Consider the following 21,388-nt stretch of genomic DNA (forward strand, 5'->3'; position numbering starts at 1 on the left):
CTTGTCACTGAGGAGGCCCTGGAGGCTACCTGGCAAGGACTGGAGGCCTTACTCTCAGGGGAGTTGGAGAGCACCTGAGTGCAGGAAAGGTCAAGTGAACACAAGGTCAACAGAAGTATCCAGCTCTAGCTGATGGTCAAAGAGACCATCTTCCAAGACACGGGGACCCTTCAGACTCAGCTTTGGATGCTGGCCCTCCTCGTAGCTCATTTCTGTCTTACAGACACATTGACACTATAGTCTAAACCTTCACTTTTGTTATTAAAGTTTTCGGCTTAATCGTTAATCTTCCAGCTTCTGTGTGTTAAGTCACACACACTCTTTTAAACTTTACTCTTCCTACTTGTACTCTGCACGTTCAGCTGTAGTCCCCATGTGCTCACACATTCCCCACACAGGTTAGATTGCCACCCTTACATTGCCTGCTGGTTTTACCATAAGACATATAGGTCTATTTCAGGGTGGCTTCGGACAGAGAGAAAAGGACCAGTGCTCCTTAGTGTGAGACATAGGGATGCATGGTCAGCAGGGTAGCTGTCCTGGGTAACCTTGCAATGATGTCACATCCAAGAGTCATGGTCGCTGTTGTCTTCAAAATGAGGTCATCGAAGCTGGGCAGTGGATCGATCTTTGTGCAAGCATGTGAGCACCCACGCAGGCGCAGCTCAGAGGGTGCCCCTGTGCACACACCCCTCTGCTCCCCTCCCTTCGTGTGCCTTTCTCTCAGAAGCCCATTTGCTGGTGGAAGAGCTGAGGTGGCCTCTGTCCGGGACTTTATTTCTGATGTCCAAGGTGAGGAACCAGAAATGTAGCCTGTAACACACACTGTGATAGAGGAAGTTCCTGACCACAGATCTGATTCCTTTCCTAGGCTTACCATGCTTCTGTCACTGCTGACCAGGGACCTTGTGGCTTATGAGTAACACGTCAGCGTCTGCTCAAACACACCCTTCCTCAGACTTATGCCTGCAGAAGCAAAGGCATCCATGCCTTAACTTGTTGACATTTAGACTCAAGCGCTCTGCATATTTCACTTCACTGAACAGCGGTAGGTTGGTAAAGGACCAGACTGTGCATTCCTTGCCAATGGCCTTCTACTTGCCTTGTACGTAAGCACCTACAGAATTACAGCAGGAGCAAGCCACCAGCTCTGTGGCATCAGGTCTGTAGAGTCCTCCAAGTGCACACAAGGATGAACGCTTTGTAGAGAATCTGAGGCAAACCTGAGGCAAAGCCCTCAAGCCTGTTCATGCCTCGGTGCTGGAAGGGCGAGAAAAGTCACGAAACAGACTGGAGACTCTTGATGACTAAGCAAAGAGAAAAAGAAGCAAGCGAGGAAAGTGCTGTCTAAGAGCTGAAGTTTTTCCTGAGACATGTCTGGGGCTCTGCCCAGTGTGATGCATTTGTGTGTGATTCATTCCTTCTTCTCTTGGGTGCTGGTAACGCTCAGCAGTTTGAATACCTGTGGTGTTTGAATGCCTGCTGTGGAGGGTACAGGGTTAGAAGAAATGAATCATACCAGGATGTGACTCAAAGATAAGGGCTTGGTCTTCATGCTTGGCTATATATACATTGACGTTTAGCCTAGTAGGTGGAGTTCTAGCAAATTCTTCAACATTAACACACAGAAACAAATCAGTTGTCTTTTCTGGCAGAGTATCTTTGTTTGAGAAATGGTGGTGTGTATTAAAGGTAATTCCCCTTGTCCAAAAAGAACTCAGAAGTATCTGAAGACTTTTTAGCTGTTAAGTCACAGCTGGAGGGGTGAGCTGGAAGGGTTGGTACCTGGTGGGTGGAGGCCAGCAAGAGAGCAGAGCTTCCTAAGTTACGCAGGAAGGCTAACTGCAGACCACAGCTTACTGGGCCGGGGACTGAGTGTCCTCAGCCCTCAGCTGGAGTCTCCTGCTCTGAGATGAGGTCATATAAAGCCATAGTCTCTGCAGCTCTGTGGTTTCTGGGTTTATCTGAATTAAAATGAAAATGTATCCCAACATGAAGAGGACCCTCCAGGACTCTGTTAGCCCAGGCTTTGTCATTTCGAGCTTTAGCCTCCAGGAATTCTCACCCAGGCTTCAAGGAAGAGCAGAGCTCTGTGCACATTCATGACTGTCCCCACCAGGAAGGCCTTGCAGGAGCCTCCTCAGGTCAGACAGACTCTCACAGGTCCTTTTCACAGCCTGGCAATCACTTCCCTCTAACTTGCTTGGGTTCTGCCTCCTTCCTCTGGAATCAAGGTAACTTAATCGAAATATCTCCTCTGATATGTTCACAGTATCTACAGCGTGTGTAGCATGTAACAGGAACTCAGTATATCATGGCAGAAAGAAAGAGAAACAGAGGCTGGGTCATGCATGCTATAATCCCAGCACTCAGGAGGCTGAGGGGGGAGAATTGCTGCATGTTTAGACCAGCCTTGGCTGTAGAATATTGTTTGCTTGAGCTACATAGCAAGACTCTGTAATGTTAAGAAAAAAAAAAAAGAAAAGAAGAAATAAAAAAGAAGGAACAAGAGAGGAGGGAAAGACGAGAACAATGAACAAATTGTCAACATGGCTGTGGAAGCTTTGCTTTCCAAGAACAGCCACGCCTCCCACAGTGGTAACTGTGTTCACTGAGCATCCCAGCAAGCCTGAATGGTGGCATCATGCAGGCGGTAATTTCTCTCCATGCACAGGCCATGGCTGCAGGCTACAACGTAGGAAAGGAAAGAGTGCTGGTGGCAGTGACATGCCTTTGCGTTCCAATCGCTGCTTATTTTAAATCACAAGATAAAGACAATATCTCATTGCACACGGAATGTTTTCTCTTATTCACAGCTGTTTGCTTTCTGCCGAAGCAAACAGCCTCTGGGAGGAGTCACTGAAGGATGATGCCTGACCCAGGTTGAGGTTTTGTAGTTTTTATCACTGTCCTACCGATTATAAATATGCAAGGCCTATTAGTATTGAGGGTTTTAAAAAAAAAATCACACTTTAGGTTGCTATATGGTCTCTTACTCCCGGGCACTGGAGTCAGTTGGTGTAGACTGGCGTACTTCACCTGAGCCACATGTAAGTCTGAAATTTTGGTGGTGGGGGTGGCCAGCTTCATCTCTGAGGTACAGTGCCAGCTCCTAGAACTCCTTAGGAGGCCGTCATTTTCCAGGCTTCCAGAAGGAGCACTGGCCTTCAGGACACCCCTGAGACTTCAGGTAGTGAGTAGTCAGAGGCTTGCACAAGACCACCCCAAAACACTTGAACCTGGAGGGTGGGGAAGTGCCGGGGAGAGCACCCTGGCACCTCTGCATGGGAGGCAGAAAGAATGGGAGGGGCAGAACTGAAAAGAAGCCAGATCTGCTTCAGCTTTGGGGGTGGGATGGGGTGGGGTCTGCCGTGTCTGGTTTATCTCCAGCCTGGCTTCCCCCAACTGCCTTGTGCAAGAGCTGAAGAAGAAAGGGACCCAATAAAAATTCACCTGGCAAAAGCTCTTGAGCTTGGAGGTGAGGCTATAAATAGAAGGATGTAGCCTGGTGCCCTGCAGAAGAGCAGGCAGTGGGGGGAGGGGCAGGCCAATGCGCATCCTCGGTAGGGAGGAGTCCAGACAGGGAGCTGAGGCTGGAAGAGTCTGGGTTTGTGTGCAGGCCTTGGAGGGGCTGGACACACCCAGGAACTAAACTGAGCAGCGGTCTTTGGACCAGGATTATTTATTATGAAGCTCTAGGCAAGGAGAATTTCTCCCAGGAAGGGTGATTCGTAAGGGCCAGTGTGGAAGGAGAAGGCAGCAAGATACAAGTGAGATGAATTTACAGAGAGGAAGGAGATGGCTGGGGTCACAGCAGGACTCCGAGTGGCAAGGAGTGGGGTTGGACCAGCCAAGGGGAGAGAGTTAACTTACCAAAAGTCCCAGTTCAGCCAAGGAAAATGGGCACCCAACTGGCAGCGGAGTTTTTCTTTAAGAGAAATGACTAAAATGCTTTTTTTTTTTTTTTCCCTCAGCTAGTTACCTTCTTAACCTGAGATAACCTCAACTCATGTTTTGGAATCGCATGAGCTGGGATCAGGGTTTCGGTCACAGGGAAGTGAAGCAAACGGGAGCAGTCTAGCAGACTTAATGCTTAGAGTGCGATGTGAGGCAGAAAATATTGAAGGATGCATCTGGGACTCATTGCTCATGCCGCCTCAGACTCCAGCAACCCTACAGGAAAGCCCCTCTTGGGAGAGGCCACTAGGCCACTCTAAAAAGGCACGGCACTTGCCTTCTCCCACTTGGCATTAAGGAAAACTAAAAACACAGAGGGAGGGCCTGGGACCCTCCCCACCTTCGCAAGCTCTTGCTTCTGGATTCAGGAATGACAGCTCAGTGCTGGAAACAAACACACATGGATGGTTCATACTAAGACCTGGAAGGACCCGCTTTAACCTGAAATCAGCAGTGAGTTTATCTCAGGCTACGTTTAGCCTGTGTTGCCTGGGACAGTCTCCTCCAGACCTGGGATACTGCTAATTCTTCGTTCACTGTGTAGGAGAACAGTCCCTCATGGGACTCATGGGGGCAGCTCAGGGGTGTAGCACTTGACATGAGGATGTGCAAGGACCTGGGCTCAACTCCCATGTGGCAATACACGAGTGAAGCAAACATCCAACAAATAAAGGTTCGGCTGTTGGTCCTAGCCCATGTACTCTCTGCTGCAGCCTGTGGGCTGGAGAGAGCTTTCCCTCCGCACAGCCCAAGCATTTGCCTCGTGGGCTTTCCGGCAGATGAAAGTTAGTGGAAAGAGTTCTGTAAATACAGCAGCTCCGTGGAAGCTCTGGCAGGGCATTCTCCCAGTCGGAGAGTCTCAGGAGAGAGGGACAGCACGTCTCTGAAGGAGAAACGTGTGAGGACAGGAAGGCAGCACACAGGCTGGAGCCCGCTCTATGCAGCAAAAGTCTAATCCACCAAGAGCAGAAGTGTTTGCAAAGAAGTTTCAGAAATGCTGGGAACCTAACATCAACGAGTATCCAGGCACCCCCCTCTGTGAGGCAGCTGGACCAGTCAACACAGGGTTTTCTGGGTGTACCTCTATGAGAACGTATTTCTTTAGAGACCCCAAAACACAACCCCGTAACCCCTGGGAATTGTCAGTGTGGACAAAGCTGAAAGGTTCCTGACTGTCCCTGCTCTAAAAAGTCTAGGGAGCATAGCTGGCCAATACAGAAGGAGCTCAGCGGTGCTTTGTGGTGTTGGTTTCATTCATTTTGTTCTCTCTCTCTCTCTCTCTCTCTCTCTCTCTCTCTGTGTGTGTATGTGTGTGTTCTTATGGATCTTCTGTTTGTATATTTTGATATTTTGGTTTCTATTTTTGTTTTGCATGTGATTCTTTGTTTTTTTTAAGAGGAGGGGCACAGATTTGGGTGGGTAGAGAGAATCTGAGAGCAGTCATTGGAGAGGAAAAAAGTGATCAAAATATATTGTGTGAAAAGCAAAGAAAAACAATAACAACAAAACAAAGCATTTGTACACACCACACACACACACACACACACACACACACACACACACACACACACACACGTCCAGAGCAGGGCTTTGAACCTCCATCCCCATGATGCTCTGCTCTTGGGGAAGGTGACTCTTCTCGTTTGCTCTCCTCTTCAGCAGTAAGGACAAGGACGCCCTCCCAGGGCGTTGGCTTGGGTGGAAGGGGAGTGTTTGCTTGTCCCACTTGTTATGCCTGCCGCCCGCTCTCTGCCAAGAGTGGAGAGATGCTCTACGGGAGGACACAGCAGCGGAGGCAGCAGGCTGGAGTCTCCAACAACATATGTGCCCAGCCGGGGAAGAATGCAGGGATGGCAAAGCCATGGAGTGGCTGTCAGTGCAAACAAGGCTCCCAGACCCAGAAATGCACAGAAAATTAGGTCCTGCCAATTTTCTTTTAAATTTAACTCACTAGATTTTTTTTTTATTTTGTCCTGTTTAATCAAAATCTGCCACAAAAGGGGGGACCCTTGAACCCAGAACCACCTGGAGGGAGCCCGCTCTGTGTGTGATCATCCAGGCTGTGGGGTCTCTGATACTGCTGTTAGACTTTCATCTCTGCATCACTTGGGTGACTTTTGTGGGTTGTGGATCCAGAATCCCTGAGACAGTGCATAAGAGCAGTGTGATGGTTGACATTCCTTCGGGCAAACAGTTGATGTTCCCTTGACAGGAAAGGCGAAGGCAAAGGATAAAGTCCTCAACCTTCTGCTCTAGATGGAAAGCTAGTGATGCCAGTCATCTGGTGAAAGGGGCGCAAGTCAGGAAGAACCAGCCAAGTGAAAGAAATGAAAGAAAAGCAAACAACAAACAAACAAACAAACAAACAAACAGATTGGTCCTGTGTTGAGTTCTTGCCTTGCTGAGGACTCATTGCTAATGTGCCCATGAAAAATAAAACAAAAGGCACAGGCCAGAATAGGTCTGACCATCGGGTTCCTGCTGCATGGGACACAAACAGAGGGAGCAGAAGCCTGGATCGCGCAACCAAAGCAAAGGCCACCTGGCATGGAGGACCAGTGTTTTAACAGAGGCTGGGGTATGGTAGATGCCACTCGACCACACTGCACAGTGGCTCTTCTGAGGCCTTCAGATAATAATTGGAAAACCTCTATGGGGATTGCAAGTCAGATGGAAAATTTCACCAGGCTGCTGAGACCATTTCCTCTGAAAAGCCTCAGTTGGTAGCTCTTGTACCTGTGGTTGGCAGACAGGCCCTGGTAATTCCGTGAGTCTCCAAAGTTGACCTTCATGGGCCTGCCGTCAAGCCACAGCTGTGACTGCCACACAGAAGATGCCTGTCACCCAGAGGGTGAGCATCAAATAGGAAAGGGATAACTAAACCATCTGTGGCCTCACATTTCACCCACAGCTACTGGGAGGAATCAAGTGGCTGGTTGGTGCTGCCATTTCCCTTCCCATGTGGCCCTTCAAGGAGCCAACTGCCAAGAATCTCAAGAGGAATGAAACACAGCTGAGCCTCCCAAAGCAGAAATGCTGGGAAGCCCAGGCTTTGTGAATGCTGATACACCCCACACAATACTATACAAAATCACCCTCTCGTATGTGTACAAGGTGCACATGACATACGTGGGTGGATTTCAGGTGTGTGCAGATCCCATGCCCAAGACACATCATTAGGGACATGTAAGTACTCCAAAATTCAGGACACTGCTTAACCTGTTTCATGTTTATAATAACTGGGTTTAGAAAGAGAGAGAAAACTAGTCTGGAATGGGTGCACACCTTTCATGGGAGCCCTGGAAGCAAAGGCAAGTGATCTCTGTGAGTTGGCGGCTACACAGTGAGGCTACGTAAACAGCAAGAAAGACAAAGTTGTCCTTTCCATGTAGGATGCTGACTTTGAAACAAAGCTGTAGGACAGCCTTCAAAGTCCTCCAAATGGAGGCCCCAGTCTGGCCGCCAGTCAGAGGGCAGGTACCCTCTCAACCTGTCTCCTCCTCTCTTCCACTCCACCCACGGTGGCACGTGTGTGTGTGTGTGTGTGTGTGTGTGTGTGTGAACTGGTGAATTAATTCAGTGGGTCTGGATAAGCGCTTAAAAAGGAAAAGGAAGAGGATACTTTGAGTAAAAACGTGCCATTTCACTAGTATAAAGGTTGAGTGGCTTCTGTGACAGCCATATGCCATCCCCATGTGACACAGGGTTTCTCAGGCGTCCCCAGGAAAACCCATTTTCCACTTGTAAAATCCATGCACCTGGCTTGGGAGATGACTTAGTGGGGAAAGCGCCGTTGTGCAAGCATGAGGACCCGAGTTCAAATCTCCAGCAGGATGTCACAGTATGTTCTTGCAATCCCAGTGCTCAGAGGCAGAGATGGGAGAGACCCAGGGATTTACTAGCTAGCCTAGCAAGTGGATGAGTTCCAACGCGAGATGCTGACTGAAAACACTAAAATGGAAGCCACGTGGTGCTGGCCTCTGGCACACATAGGCACATGTACCTCCACACACAGGGGCATGCATGCATGTAACACACACACATACACACAGAGAGAGAGAGAGAGAGAGAGAGAGAGAGAGAGAGAGAACAAAAAATTAATTCCAAGCAGTTTAAACAGTGCTTTGGCACCAAAGAGATCCACAAGTTTGTTCTGAATAAACAAACCAAGCTTGCTCCTCTTAACAATTTCTCTACGTCTATTTAAAATCTTGAGACAAATAGCAGCAGTGAGTATGATGGCTAGTTCTATGTTATTTTAGCTATTATTTTGCCTGAAGTTAACTGTGATTGTTTTTTTAAAGTCCTGGAAGGAGCTACGTGTCTCGAGGCCATGTCGAAGAATAATTTCATTATCTGCTAAATGAAACGTGTTTTCCAAAGCTGTCACTGAGGGCTCCTAACATGTCTTTAATCACACAGACATGGAAACACACTCTGATTCCCAGATGGGTCACATCAGCACACCCTCTAATGACCATCTGATTAAGCAGCCAGTTTGATGATTTCCCAACAAGATATACAAATCAAAAAGCCTTTCCCCTTGTCACCCTCCCAAACCTCTAAGTTAGAGTAATGACTTCAGTGTGGGTGAAAGAATGGTGGGGACCCCCACCAAGGCAATGGAATGAAGGATGCTAATTGGGGCTCTCTGTTCTGGGGTGGCACGAAAGCGAACTGGATAGATCTCTGTTAGTGCTAAGGTCACGTGATACAGATGGACGTGGCAAGGAGGGAGGGGAATGGTGTTTTGCAAGCAGAGGGTAAGCTGGATGCTCTTTGGTCAGCCACTGTGGGTAACATTTCCATGAGGCCTGAGGTGATTTATCTGTTAAGACTCTCAGGGGACTCCATTATGAGACACACGTAACAGTAGCTAAATACGAAGGGGCAAAGTTAGTTCTCAACAAAGTCATAGATGATGCGGTTTTCCCCTGTAGTATCTACTGCTGGACGCCAGCTACTTCCAGCAGGGATGTGTGGACTGTCAAGAGGACCCAGGTCCACTTTCAATACAGCGAGTCGTGTATATGTCTTTTGTCCCTGTAGACGCAGGCTTATGCTGCGTGGCAGGAGAAGATGCCTGAAGACTGGAGCTAAGGAAGAGTCCTTCAAGGATGTCAGCTCCAGCCCCGGCTTCCATCTCCTCAGGCTCGTGTATTTGAACACCAGCCCTCAGGTAGTGGCGTATGGAGTTAGGGAGGGAGAGATGGAGATGGGCCTTGCTGGATGAAACTCGACATTGGTAGCTGAGTGCTGAGGGTTACAGCCAAGCTCCATCCGTTTCTGGCCCCAGTCTGTGGCCTGTCCCTCTTTCCATCCCCAACATGTCACAAGCATCCTCATACTTCTAATAACACAGCTATGAGCTGCCACTCTGCTGTGTGTTTCACACAACGATTGAGCAAAGCAAACCCTTCACCCCTAAGTTGCTTCTTGATACATGTTTTGCTACAGCGATGAGATCTGTGATTAACATGTCCTGCTTCCTGGTTCCCAGACCAGCCTGTTGGGCGATGGTTTCCACCTACCCCCGAGCCAAGTTTTGTTCTAGCTCACTTCTGGCCACATACAGGGAAAATGGTCGGATCCACCTCCCCAGTACACACACTGTCCTTTGAAACGCTCTCATGGTTAGACATTTCTCTGGAGGATTATGGTTGATCACAGCCATGGTTTGGAGTCTGAAAAGGCTCTTTTGGAGATTTTTTGTTTGTTTTTAAGGGATTTGTGGTAAAGCTTAAGTGTTTAGGTGCCATGGTACAGTCTGTGCTGTGTTGTGAATCAGTCAAGTCTCTGCTGTCTGACTGGGTGTGAGCAGTGTGTGAGGAAGAAAGCAATCCTATTGTCCTGTGTCCTTTTACTACAGTCACAGACTGAGTGAGTACAGGGTGGAAAGAAGAAAACTTCTTCTTTCCAGGATTTCACAGGGAAACCAGGATTTCACAGCTAGGGCCCAAGACAACTGGGCATAATGAAGGAAGGTGAGTTGTGACCCTAGACATAAGGCCTTGGACCCTGGACATTGAGTGGGGTCGGCTCTGAGACTGCGTGGAATTTTCTAGGCTGACTGTAGAAAGCATGACAGTCAGGCACAGGGAGGTAACTATACTGGGAAGTAATCATAAATCAGTCCTGCCTCCCAGGGCTGTTACAACAGTGGGCGATAGTGTCTGTCCCTCTGAGGTAAAGCTCTGTCTATTCTCTTCTCTTTTAATGGTGTGTGTGCGCTCATGTTTGCGCATGCATCTGGAGGACCTAGGTTGATCCTGGCAATCATCCGTCATCATGGTTCTACCATATTCACCACTGCACGGTCACTCAGTCATGCCTAGAGCTCACTGGTATGGCTAGGATTGCTAGGAAGCTTGCTCCATCCAGCATTCCCCATTCCTGCCTTTGTGGGCTCGGGTTGCAAGTGGGCCACCATGCCTGGTAGGCATTTATTTGCGTTATTGGGGTTCCAGACCCCTGTCCTAATTAGGGTTTGTAGTGCTGCCACAAAACACCATTACAAAAAGGCAAGTAGGGGAGGAAAGAGTTAACCTCACACTTCCCTGGAAGTCAGGGCAGGAACTCAAAAAGGGCAGGAACTGATGCAGGGGCCATGGAGGAGTGCTGCTTACTGGCTTGCTCCTCATTGATTACTCCGCCTGCTTTCCTAGAGAACCTTGGACCACTAGCCCAGGGTGGCTAAGTTAACTAAAAATCGCCAACTAAGAAAATGCCCTACAGCCGGATCTTATGGAGGCATTTTCTCAAGTCAGGTCCCTCCTTTCAGATGACTCTAGCTTGTGTCAAGCTGACATGAAACTAGCCAGGACATCCTCACATTTGCCCAGCAAACACTGTAACTTCTGAGCCGTCTCCCAGCCCCCGTGCGGGGAGGCAGCTTGACCTGCACATCACTTCTGACCACTTCTTCAGGAAAGGAATGAAACACCGGGCAGTGCTATGCATCAACAGCAAGGTGCAGATCATTAGGGAGGGAGGCCTTCTTTCTCTTGCTTAAGAATTGCTGAGTGGCTTGCAGAATGGAGCCCCGGGCTTCTCCTGTGAGCCCCGAGGGGCGCTTTGATTTATAACCCGGAGGAGAGGCACGTTGACACTATGAAAAAATTGTTGCCGGTTCTGAGAGGCAGCCCATCACTAAAGACACTGTGCCACTTCCAGAGTTTTAGGTACCAGGCTCTTCTGCTGACAGAAGCATTCCAGCCTAATGGCTTCTTGGCTGCATTCGGCTCATCTAAGAACCGATGGCCTGTTTATGCCAGGTGCACCGCTCTGCTCTGACTGACATGCCAGCTACTAGATGAGAGGGCACTTTCCCCAGATAATTCACACAGCTCAGAGCTAAGTTTTGTATCACACCGAACTCAGCATTTAATTGTATAACCTTGTGCTTGGTTTTCTTCCAGGGTATCAGGGAATCGCCAAGCGGCAAGGTTGACTGGAAACGCCATCACCGACAATGGGGTAGCTTTAACAGTGTCTCAGCAAATGAACACCATGGAAGCCAAGGACCATTCTGACACCAGCTCTCCATTCAACCTTGCTTCTCACTTCGCTGTCTATCAGTGCTAACTTCACCTCTAAGTCCACAGCCTTTAGAAAAGAATGAAGTCCATCTATCTTCTAGAATGGAGCTATAGATGATATGGGAGCTTTGGGGGTATCTGTCTCCTGCCCTTCTCTGGTGGCTGCTGAAGGTCACCTACACCGCCTTTTCCACACTTCCCAGCACAGGCTGAGGGCTGGCTCACTACTCCTTTAATTCCTGAGTAGATGCTTGACATCTGCTGGTGAGATGACACAAGTCCTCATTCCTACCAGGACACAATTGCTTTCCATGCAGGATTCTTGGTGGGCATGGCTGTGGTGGAGCTTCTGTACAGCTTGCTTTAGAGAGAAGAGCTCGGCTCCTGCGTTAGTTTTTCTTTCTTGGTTATGACCAAATACCTGGCAAGAAGCCACTGAGGATGGGGGAAGTTTATGCTGAATTTAGAGTTCAGGGGATGGAGCCCATCAGGTGGGGACGGCATGGCCAGCTCCTGGCTGTCAAGGCAGAGGATGCTCTCACATCTCTGTTGAGCAGAAAGCTGGCTCTAAGCTCCCTTCTCCGTTCACTGAGTCCAGAAAACCAGCCTGTGGGATGGTGCCGCTACATTCAGGGACGCTCTTCTCTTGGTTAATTCTCTCTGGAAATGTGCCACCCAAATGCCTGCTGCCCTAACGCCCCAGCTGTTCCTTAGTCTACTCAAGTGAACAATCCATATTAACCAACACAGGTCCATCCCGTGGCAACTTGACATGCAGACACGTCTCTGTCAAGCCGTAACAATGTCCAGTCGGAATATGGAAGAGTTCTAAGACAGTGGAATGTAGGGAGTAAGGACAGGTTGTCTTGGAATATGATGGACAGTCCTCACCCCGTCTTCTGTGCAGGGCCCTACTGCATGGTGGACTTTGAGGTCAGGGCTGCACAGGAAACCCAAGCAGCATTCTAGATCATTCTCCAGCCATGAACCTGCTTCTCATGACTCTCGGGAAGGCTGGCAACAAGGCATAGGTTTTATCTGTGGCTTACCACATTTGCTCTTGGTAATGAGTTTGTGCTTAACTTCAGAAGGGAATTACTTTCTCCAGCAGGGTCTTTGTATCATTATTTTAGTGCTAATTGTTTTCAGACACTAAAGTAGCATCATAGGTTTGAGAGAACAAAGCGATACGTTTGACTCCCAACTCTAAGATTTTGCGATTATGGAGAAAATCTCTTAATCCTGAAACCCTCTGTTTTCTTCTTCTATAGCTCTCAAAGAAGAGGAGTTGGCACTCTGACCAACAGGAGAGAGCCGCAGGAAACCCCCAGCTGCTATGCTATGGACGAATGAGCGCTATCACACCTCACAATGTGTATGGGTGCTCCTGCTCTCAGGGTCTACCCATAGCAGCATGGTCACCATCACTGAACTGCTGCTCCCTCCTCTGTGGCTTCGTGTTCTGCTGTGGGAGAGATTCTAATGGCCATGCCTAGTCGCTAAGGGATACAGAGAAGAAGTGGAAGCATCGAAGCCTTACCAGGAAGCTGAAAAGTAGCTTCCAGATAGAAACCCTGAGCATGAGCATGGAGGACAGCCATATTCTGTCCTCTCCCTTTCTTCCCTTGTACCCAAGACTACGTTCAGAAAGGATCCTGGGCCCTGAGCTCCTAAGTCTTACACCATGTATTTTCTTTCCATGGGCAACTTCGGGTAAGCCCTCTGTATCAATACAAATCCAGCTTCCTCCGCCTTCTTGTCTATCAGAGGCTGGCCCAGGCCTCCTGAAAATCACAGGGACAACCTCTGTTCCTCATCCTGATGAGAAATGTACTTTGTGGGCACATCTGATATTTTTTGCCATCATCTTTCCCAGGCCACCGCTATCGTGTGCAAATCAGATGACATTTACGAAGTACCCCCTCTGCCAGACACCTGCACCCACACAAGGTACGTACAAGGAACTTAAGGGTTTCCAAGGACACTTGGAACTCAACCATGGGTCCATCTCACATTACAGACTTGCTCCTCTACTGGAATTTCTCTCACAGTGGGATCCCACACAGCCTATGAGAAGGCAGAGGCAGCAGGAGATTTAGTCATTTGTTGTTTTGAATTTCCAGTAGCAAGCCCCGTGCTTGCACTCTGAGTTTTTGGGTGACTGTAATAGAATTCTTTCTACAAGTCCACACAGGCCTGGCTGCACAATTTGTTTATACGAATTATTGGGTATTTGGAAAGGGAAACTATGGTAACTTGTGAGATAAATGTCAAACTACAACAAGCACAGAGGTATTTAAAAAGCCTTTGCAAATATCACAGAGGACAAAGAGCTCTGCCTTTTACCCAGGTAAATTTGGCTACTGATCAATTCATAAAAAGCCCAAGAACATTTCTTAGTGTAACTGGCTATGCTATGATTTTTCCAGACATTGGAGAATCAGAAACACTCAAAGATGTAGCTACGTCTCCCAAGCCACATACCTTCACTTGATGCAGAGGGATCAAGAAATTAGTGAAAAAAAAATCTTGTCTGTCAGAGAGACCTGCTACCCCAGGGCTCATGGGCATGGAGGGTAGCAGGCCTGGTGAAAGGAGAATCATTGCTCAGTTCCTCTTTGAATTTTGTCATGGGTGGAGAGCAGCCTTTCCTGGAAATGCCAACACCAAGGACAATTTAATGCTAATTCAAGGCGGTTCCAGAATGCACAGAAATGCTTCATGCTCCTAGAAGCAAACCGCTGTTAGGGGAGGCTGTGGAGGGCTGCCAGCCAGCAAGGACACTGGCATCTTAGTGAGCTGTGTGCGGGGTCTGTCTACACCTTTGATGATATTCACAGGCCTTAGGACACCTTTGACCTCCATCCAGGAGCGCACATACTCAAGCACAACCCCACAGCGGACAGCATCTGGAGCAGAGAGGAAACTGAGCAGCTGTGGACAAGAGAACCTAAGATCTGTCCACGGGCGAGAGGCCTGGGAAAAGCCTCCTATGGCTTGAGGTCAGGATTTGCATAAGGCAGATTAATTTCTTATGCAGCCACCTCATCTGAATACACCAGAGATGAAAGGCAACAGTGGTGTGACGTCTGCAGCACACACCAGCAGCAGAGAGCCACGGTTGCCAACGGGAAGCCTGCGGGAGAAGGCTCAAATTCCTGCTGGTACGTCAGGGAAAGGGGGACTCCTGCCTCTCGCTGCTAACCAGTGTCCAGGCGCTTGCACTGGACCTGGCCCAGAAGTGTCAAAGCGTCATAAAATATTGACACAAGATGCTGCTCCTTTGTCTTCCAGGATGAGACGGAAAAATCTTTCTGAATTTCAGTCTTTCACATTCAGCCATGTTTGGATATAGTATTTAGAAATAGATATTTTCCTCCATGGCGGGAGGGTTCTATTCCAGGAATCGTCACCAGAACTGAAGGGGGGGGGGGAACCTGGCTGGGGTGTGTTTTGCTGGCGTGAAAGCTGTAGCAGTTCTTGCTCCTGCAATGAATGATGAACCCAGGCTTCCACAGCCAGCTTTACTGTGGCAGTGGGCACCCTGCCTGGTACAGAGGGGTTGCAGTGGCTGCTCTGACTTCAGGAAAGACACTTCATGTACCTTTCCCCTTGAAGAACGAACGCATGAGGTGTTTATAAATATTAACAATGATTTGCCCCTGGCATGTACTTCTAGCTCACCCAGTGATGGGAACCGGCGTGGGCAGAGGAGACGAAACAGCACAGGCCACAGAGTGCTTTCTATAACCTATTCCCTTTGGTACATCAAAATCTCCTACAGGCAAACTTCAGAGCCTGTCTAAAACAAACATTCTGAAATAAAAACACCATTCTATAAAACTTCATTTATAAAATAGAGACTTCCAAACTCAAAGTATTTTTATCTGGAATGTTCACATAATTGAATAGAAGTTTGAAATTTAAGGTAATTTGCACCTGGATGAAGCTAACCTGAAGTAGAGTGCTGCAGAGGCCTGGATCTAGGATAGATCTCTGTGTCTCCATCTAGATTTATGACCCTACATGTATCTCAGCTGCTCTACTCTCAGCAGGTCTTCCACAAATAAAGATCCAACCGTCCTACCGTATGGAAGACATGCTGTAGAGCGGGCTTGAGCTGTTGCTGTTTCCGGTGCTTATTTACATCTTGTAGGCTCTGGATTCACAGAGGCAGGAAATAATAACATGAGTGTTTTCTAAAGGCTTATGAATCAGACTCGTCTGAATCCTGCCTGGCTTCTTTCCACTTTGGTCCCCAGACTTGTACAATGTGTTATATTTTCACGGACACCTCATCTTCCAGATCTTTTCCAGCAGGCAAAGAATGTGCTCAGACTGACTTCATTACGGAGTCACTAAGATGAACCCACCAGGCCTGAACTACCACTCAGAACGATGGTGCCTCCTAGTGGACAGAACCTCACACTTTGTTTCTTAAAAAAATTAATTAATGGTTTCCATCCCCACTGCGGTTTCCCCTCCCCCTCTCCTCCCAGTCTCCGCCTGTCACCCCCGTGCCCACCCTTCCTTCATTTCTCCTCAGAAAAGGGGAGGCATCCCGTGGTCATTAACCAGTGCTGGCGTATCAAATTGCAGTAAGACTAGGGGCATCCTCTTCCATTGAGGCTGTAGGAGGAAAGGGAAAGGGTCCTGAAGGCAGACAGCAGAGTCAGAGCCAGCCTCTGCTCCCACTGTTCGGAGTCCCACAGGAAGACCAGGCTACATGATTGCAGCGTGTGTGTGGAGGGCCTACGTCAGCCCCATGCAGGCCCCCTGGTCGGCAGCTCAGCCTCTGTCAGCTTCTAGGAGGACCTCACATTTTCAAAGGAAGCAACTAGAAATAATTAGGATGGTAATTGTCAAATCATCAGATGAAAAACATATGTCAATTAGCTGGAACTTTAGCTCTTGCAGGGCAGAGGCAGATAATTATTTAATCGTTTCTCTCCTCAAGGTCCAAATGGTCTAATTCCATTTCTAGAACTTTATGGGGCTGTTTACCTATAATCTGAAAAGCACATGTTTAACATCCACGGGTTTTCTCCACCCAAGCTCTATGACCATTATTTGTCACACTGCAGTGAGAAAAATGTGTATTTAACCCCTTCACCCCCATCTTTTCTTAGGCATAATTGTGCAAGGAGTTGTGGGAAAAGCTGTTCTAGACAGACACACTGTCTTCCTGTCAGGCTTTGCTTCCCACAAGCAGAGGAACTCTGAGCAAGCTTATAATTTCTCCCAGCCTCAGTTTCCCCACCCGTAGTTTGGGCATTTGTTGCAGGTACCTAACCGTAGAGTGTGGGAGCATCAGGCTGTTCAAACAGTGCCTGGAGCCCTCACTGCTGTTACCCCCATACTGCTAATCTTTTCAGTCAGGTGCATGTGACAATTTTCCCCCAACTCTATTACGTACTATTAGAACCTACATGATTCTTTAGCTCCCAAGAAAAGTCCAAAGCCTGGCATGGTGGGTGACTCATGCCTGTAATTCCAGCAGTCTGGGGGCCAAGGCAGGGGGATTGCCACAAGTTGGAGGTCAGCCTAGGCTACATACTGAGACTCAAGACTCAAAAAGAAACAAAAAGCCAACTATTTTATGGACACTGTTACTCATGAAATCCTTCATGGAAGTCTCTAGAACAGTCATAGGCTAAAATTATACGCCAGAGAACCTCACTTCTGTACACAATTTCTCACTCACTCTTACATAACACATTTGTACTCAAAATGCCTATAACAAGGAATTCACAGATAGTTTAATGTCCTCAAGGTCACCCTGCCAAAAAGCCAGAGAAATGCCTTGAGCCATGCTGCAAAATGTGTATGCCAACCTACACACTTCATGGCCATCCAGGACTGAATCTGAACCACCACTGGTGCCCGCCGGGAGGTCGAATTAGCCACACTAGATAAGTCAATACCAGGCGACTTTAGGTATAAAAATGCCTTTCAACATAAAGAGGGTAGAGAAGACGATTCAGAACGTTGGAGGAAGCAATCCCCGTGAATAACAGCCTGTGGACCCTTCAGTAGAAAGTGGATTTACTCTCCTGAGGATGAAACCCTGTAAGCCTTAATAATCACATAAGCTGCTCCAGCACACGGCAGGGGCATTAAATCCCTGCCTTCCACATCTCACCAGAACCCCTCTCACATTCTCACAAAGCAGCCTGCTCTACCTTGTGAGAATATATCACACAAGCCTGTAAACCCATTTCCTTCACGGGCCAGGGAGATCCCTCAAGTCAGGGCTGGGAACGCCTGCATCTGGAGGCCTGAGCTCATAGCGCTAAGATTTCTGGTATTATAGCAGTGATCAGACACGGTTCAAAACAGTTTTCTTTCTTTTTTTTTTTTTTCCAGATTAGAATGTATTTTGTGACAACTCAAAGTAGGAGTGTAGATAGGGTATAATTTTCAGTTGCAGTGTGGTTATTAGCCACGGATGGGGAGCAAAGCCAGGCCATGCCTGGAGGCCACGTCACACTCCTCAGCTGTATCTGCAGCCTCGAGGCTTCTGTGTTTCTTAGAGATTTACTTTACTATTTAGCTATGCGGCCACCTGCTTGTGTAGGCTAGAGACGGGCTTCAGCCCTTGGAGCTGGAGTTCTGGTGCCTGTGAGCTACGTGAGGTGGGCGCTGGGAAAGGACCTCCATCCCTGGAAGAGCAGCAAGTGCTCCTGGCTGCTGAGGCTCCTGGGTGACAAGTCTGTCTAGACTTACGTGGACGTCACCACTTGCCGCAGAGAGCAATCGAGACCCGACCCGTTTTTGACTATAGGTGGCATATTGATGCGACTCTAATACACTTTCAGTTCTAGCTCCAAACACCAATTTCTGACGTTATTTCATGCTTTCATTTTAGGGTCCATTTTAGTCATGGGGACGGAACATGACCTGGAGAATTACAACATCTTGCTGCTCCTTACAAGTTTAGTTTCCGTTACTAATAGCCTGTAATTAAGAATAAATTGTTAGCTAAACAAATAATTAGCCACACTGAGGCATAGCCAGGGAGTGGTTATTGATCCCCTTGTCAGAGGGCCTTCCTCAGCTTTGTTCATATTGCTTTCCATATTTCCCTCATTTTATTATGTAAGACCTGCTTTCACCCATCCAGGGGAGCCAGCATGTTTGTGCATTCTTCCTTGAAGAACGAGCAAGTTGATGGGTGCACTGGCCAGGCCCTACTCTTGCCCTCAGCCCTGGAGCTTGCCTACAGGAAGATGCAGGTACCAGGTACCAGGCACCAGGTGCCTCTGTCCTCAGTGGGCCGTGGGGCTCTGGCTGCTCCGCTTCTCCTTGAGATAGTGAGATGCCTCCTTCCTTCTCCAAAGGCAGACATGGAGAAGACATTTTGTAAAGCAACATGAAATCTGTGTCTTTCCCCGTGACTGTTGGATCTGCACGCACAGCACATGGATCGAGGAGGAATGAAGAGGGTGTGGGAAGCTCCGTAATGGAGATTGTCAGAACCTCCTCCTAGAGTGCTGTTACTGGCTACATTCCTCATTTGCAGAACACAGGGTGTCTCTTATTGCTGGCAGCTGCCTCTAGCTGCAGCAGCCTAACCACCAGCTCAGCGGAGCAGCCAGGGACTGCCGACTCTCCCTTCAGCTGAGCTGTGTCTGAGAAAACGAGAACAGAACCAGGCCTTGCTCTTCCCTGCGCTGGGACATGAGAGAGGGAAACCCAACCATCCAGCAGGACACCAGGGATGGATGGCGAAGAACAGCAAATCAGCAACACCATCCAAGGAAGGGTACCATGTTTGTTGTAAGAAGGTGTCACAGGAAACAGCAATAACAACAAAACTGGGTGTGTACATTCCAACTTTGCTCTGGCTTACACGCCTAGAGCACTAAGTCACAAAGCGTTCCCACCTTACTGCCACCAGTCGCCAGAGACCAGCTTTAGCTTGGCTCATGCACAGGGGGTGGAGCCTACGCTGCGCACATACCAGAATTCCACGGGGTTTCCGCTTACCTTCAGCCTCCCTGATCCTGCGTCCCACTGCAGACCTGCGCAGCACACTCCTTCCGGAGTTGAAGAGGCTGGCCAGCTCGTCCAGGGGGCTGGACAGCGGCCTGCTGTTGGGTGGGCTGTAAGGGCTCGGTGGGGAGAAGGTGGACGAGGCCTTCCTGAGGTCTGTTCTGGCTGTCCTTCCGGGTGAACAGGGAGCCTTGACAAAGGAGCTGCAGGGACCCAGTACCGGGGCCGAACTGGGCTTTGGCTGCGCTCTGGCCAGGTCAGAGTTAGTCGCTGTTTTAGCGGCAGTGGTCAGGACGGAATCTGGTGGGAGGGCGAAGTGCGTGGGTGGCCGGCAGGGCGCAGGGGCTGCCCCACAGGGGGCAGGGGGTGGCCCCGGGGGTGGCGGTGGTGTGGAAGGCGGTGATGCCCGGCTGGACCCGTTGAACACAGGAAAGCCAGGGGATGCCGGCTGGTCGTTATCCGCCTTCTGTGCTTTTGAGTACTGTGGTGACAAGGGGCTGGAGCCTTCCGACTGCACCGGATACTTGAGGTTGGTCTCCAGGACCGGCAGTTTCTTCACCTCCAAGGGTGTCAGTGGCGACTCGTCGGAAGCTGGGGAGCAGGTCACCGGGGTGGGAGGGAAGACCAGGAGCGGTGGCCTGTGAGGAAGCAGGTTCGGGAAGGGTGGAGGGACTGTGTCCTTCAGGGGCTGGCCGTTCCCCTCACCAGCCTCCAACATGATGGCTTTCCGAGTCTCTAAAGACAGAGGAGGCGAGGCGGGCAGGAAGGTGAGCATGCCGGGGCCACAGCCCTCCTCAGGCAGGACATACTTCATCTCCTCGTACACAGACTCGCCCTGGTCGGGGCTGTCGGGCTCAGACACGCCTGCCCCGGCCGCGTTCCCCACCATCTCGATGTACACAGGCTCAGTGTCATCATCGTAGTCCCCCTGCGACAACGGCAGGTGCGGAGGCAGCTGGGGCGCACACTGTGACGCTGAGTCAGGCCTGGCCCACGGCACACTCAGTGTCCCTGGGACCTGATGCCTGCCCACCTGGCCCAGCATGCCAGGAGGCCGAGGTCCCCAGATCTCCTCATAGGAGCCGCTGAGCTTCGTGTGGGGACTTCTCTTTGGCTTTCGAGGGGGGATCTTCTTCATGGTGCTATAATCATCACTGTGGGGTCTGGGCCGCGTCAGAGCTAAGGCAGAAAGAGAGAGATACAAGAGTCAGAAGGCAGTCCCCGGAAAGCCAGGCTTACGTGCCCTGATCACCTTGGTCGCCCAGCCCCCGTTCTTTGAGCAGAAGAGTCCTGGCTTGTTTTTCTTCCACCTTCTAGGACTCTGGAGGGGGCCCTAGATGCCTGAGGCCACTAAGGGAAACTGTCTCTGTGTCTTGGTGCCCAGGCTGTACCCTGGGGAAGATGGCCCACAGGAAAGGAACTCCAACACATGCCTTAGGATGAGGTACCAGCTCTCCAGGGTGACACGGCCTGGCAGGTTCCGGATGTGTGCAAATGAGTCGGGGTGTAGAACTATAATTGTGCAAGATGTGTGGCCTGTCCTCAGATTACCTGTGGACACACATGGCCTAGGAAAGCCATTTCTTCAGAGGCGGAGGACAGCTGGTGGTGTAAGCAAAGTGTTGCACTGTGTTCCAGGCAACCTGTGCTCACACGGTACTGGAAATGGCAACCAGCACAGCTGGCTTTCTTCCTCTGTGGCCATCTTTGTATGACAGTACCATACAAGACCTCCTACAAGCACACAGCTACCATAAACAGAAAATGCTAACGCCCCTGTTCCTCCAGGGAATACACATCATCCCAACGTCCCGGAGTGTAGAGAAAATTTTGGAATTATGGTTTCTTAAAACACACACACACACACACACACACACACACACACACACACACACACA

General features: G+C 49.4%; 1 protein-coding gene across 2 annotated transcripts in view; it reads right to left on the reverse strand.

Annotated features, from left to right (window-relative positions):
* Nucleotides 1-21,388, reverse strand: part of Myo16 (myosin XVI) — a 449,864-nt gene that overhangs the window by 44,369 nt on the left and 384,107 nt on the right. For both annotated transcript variants that reach the window (XM_055608467.1, XM_055608466.1), the window contains one exon: nt 19,485-20,669. In XM_055608467.1, coding sequence (XP_055464442.1) covers nt 19,485-20,669 — 1,185 coding nt within the window. The remainder of the gene's footprint in view (nt 1-19,484; nt 20,670-21,388) is intronic.

Source organism: Psammomys obesus, unplaced genomic scaffold, assembly GCF_907164565.1.
Source record: "Psammomys obesus unplaced genomic scaffold, mPsaObe1.curated_primary_1811, whole genome shotgun sequence".
Classification (NCBI taxonomy): Eukaryota; Metazoa; Chordata; class Mammalia; order Rodentia; family Muridae; genus Psammomys; species Psammomys obesus.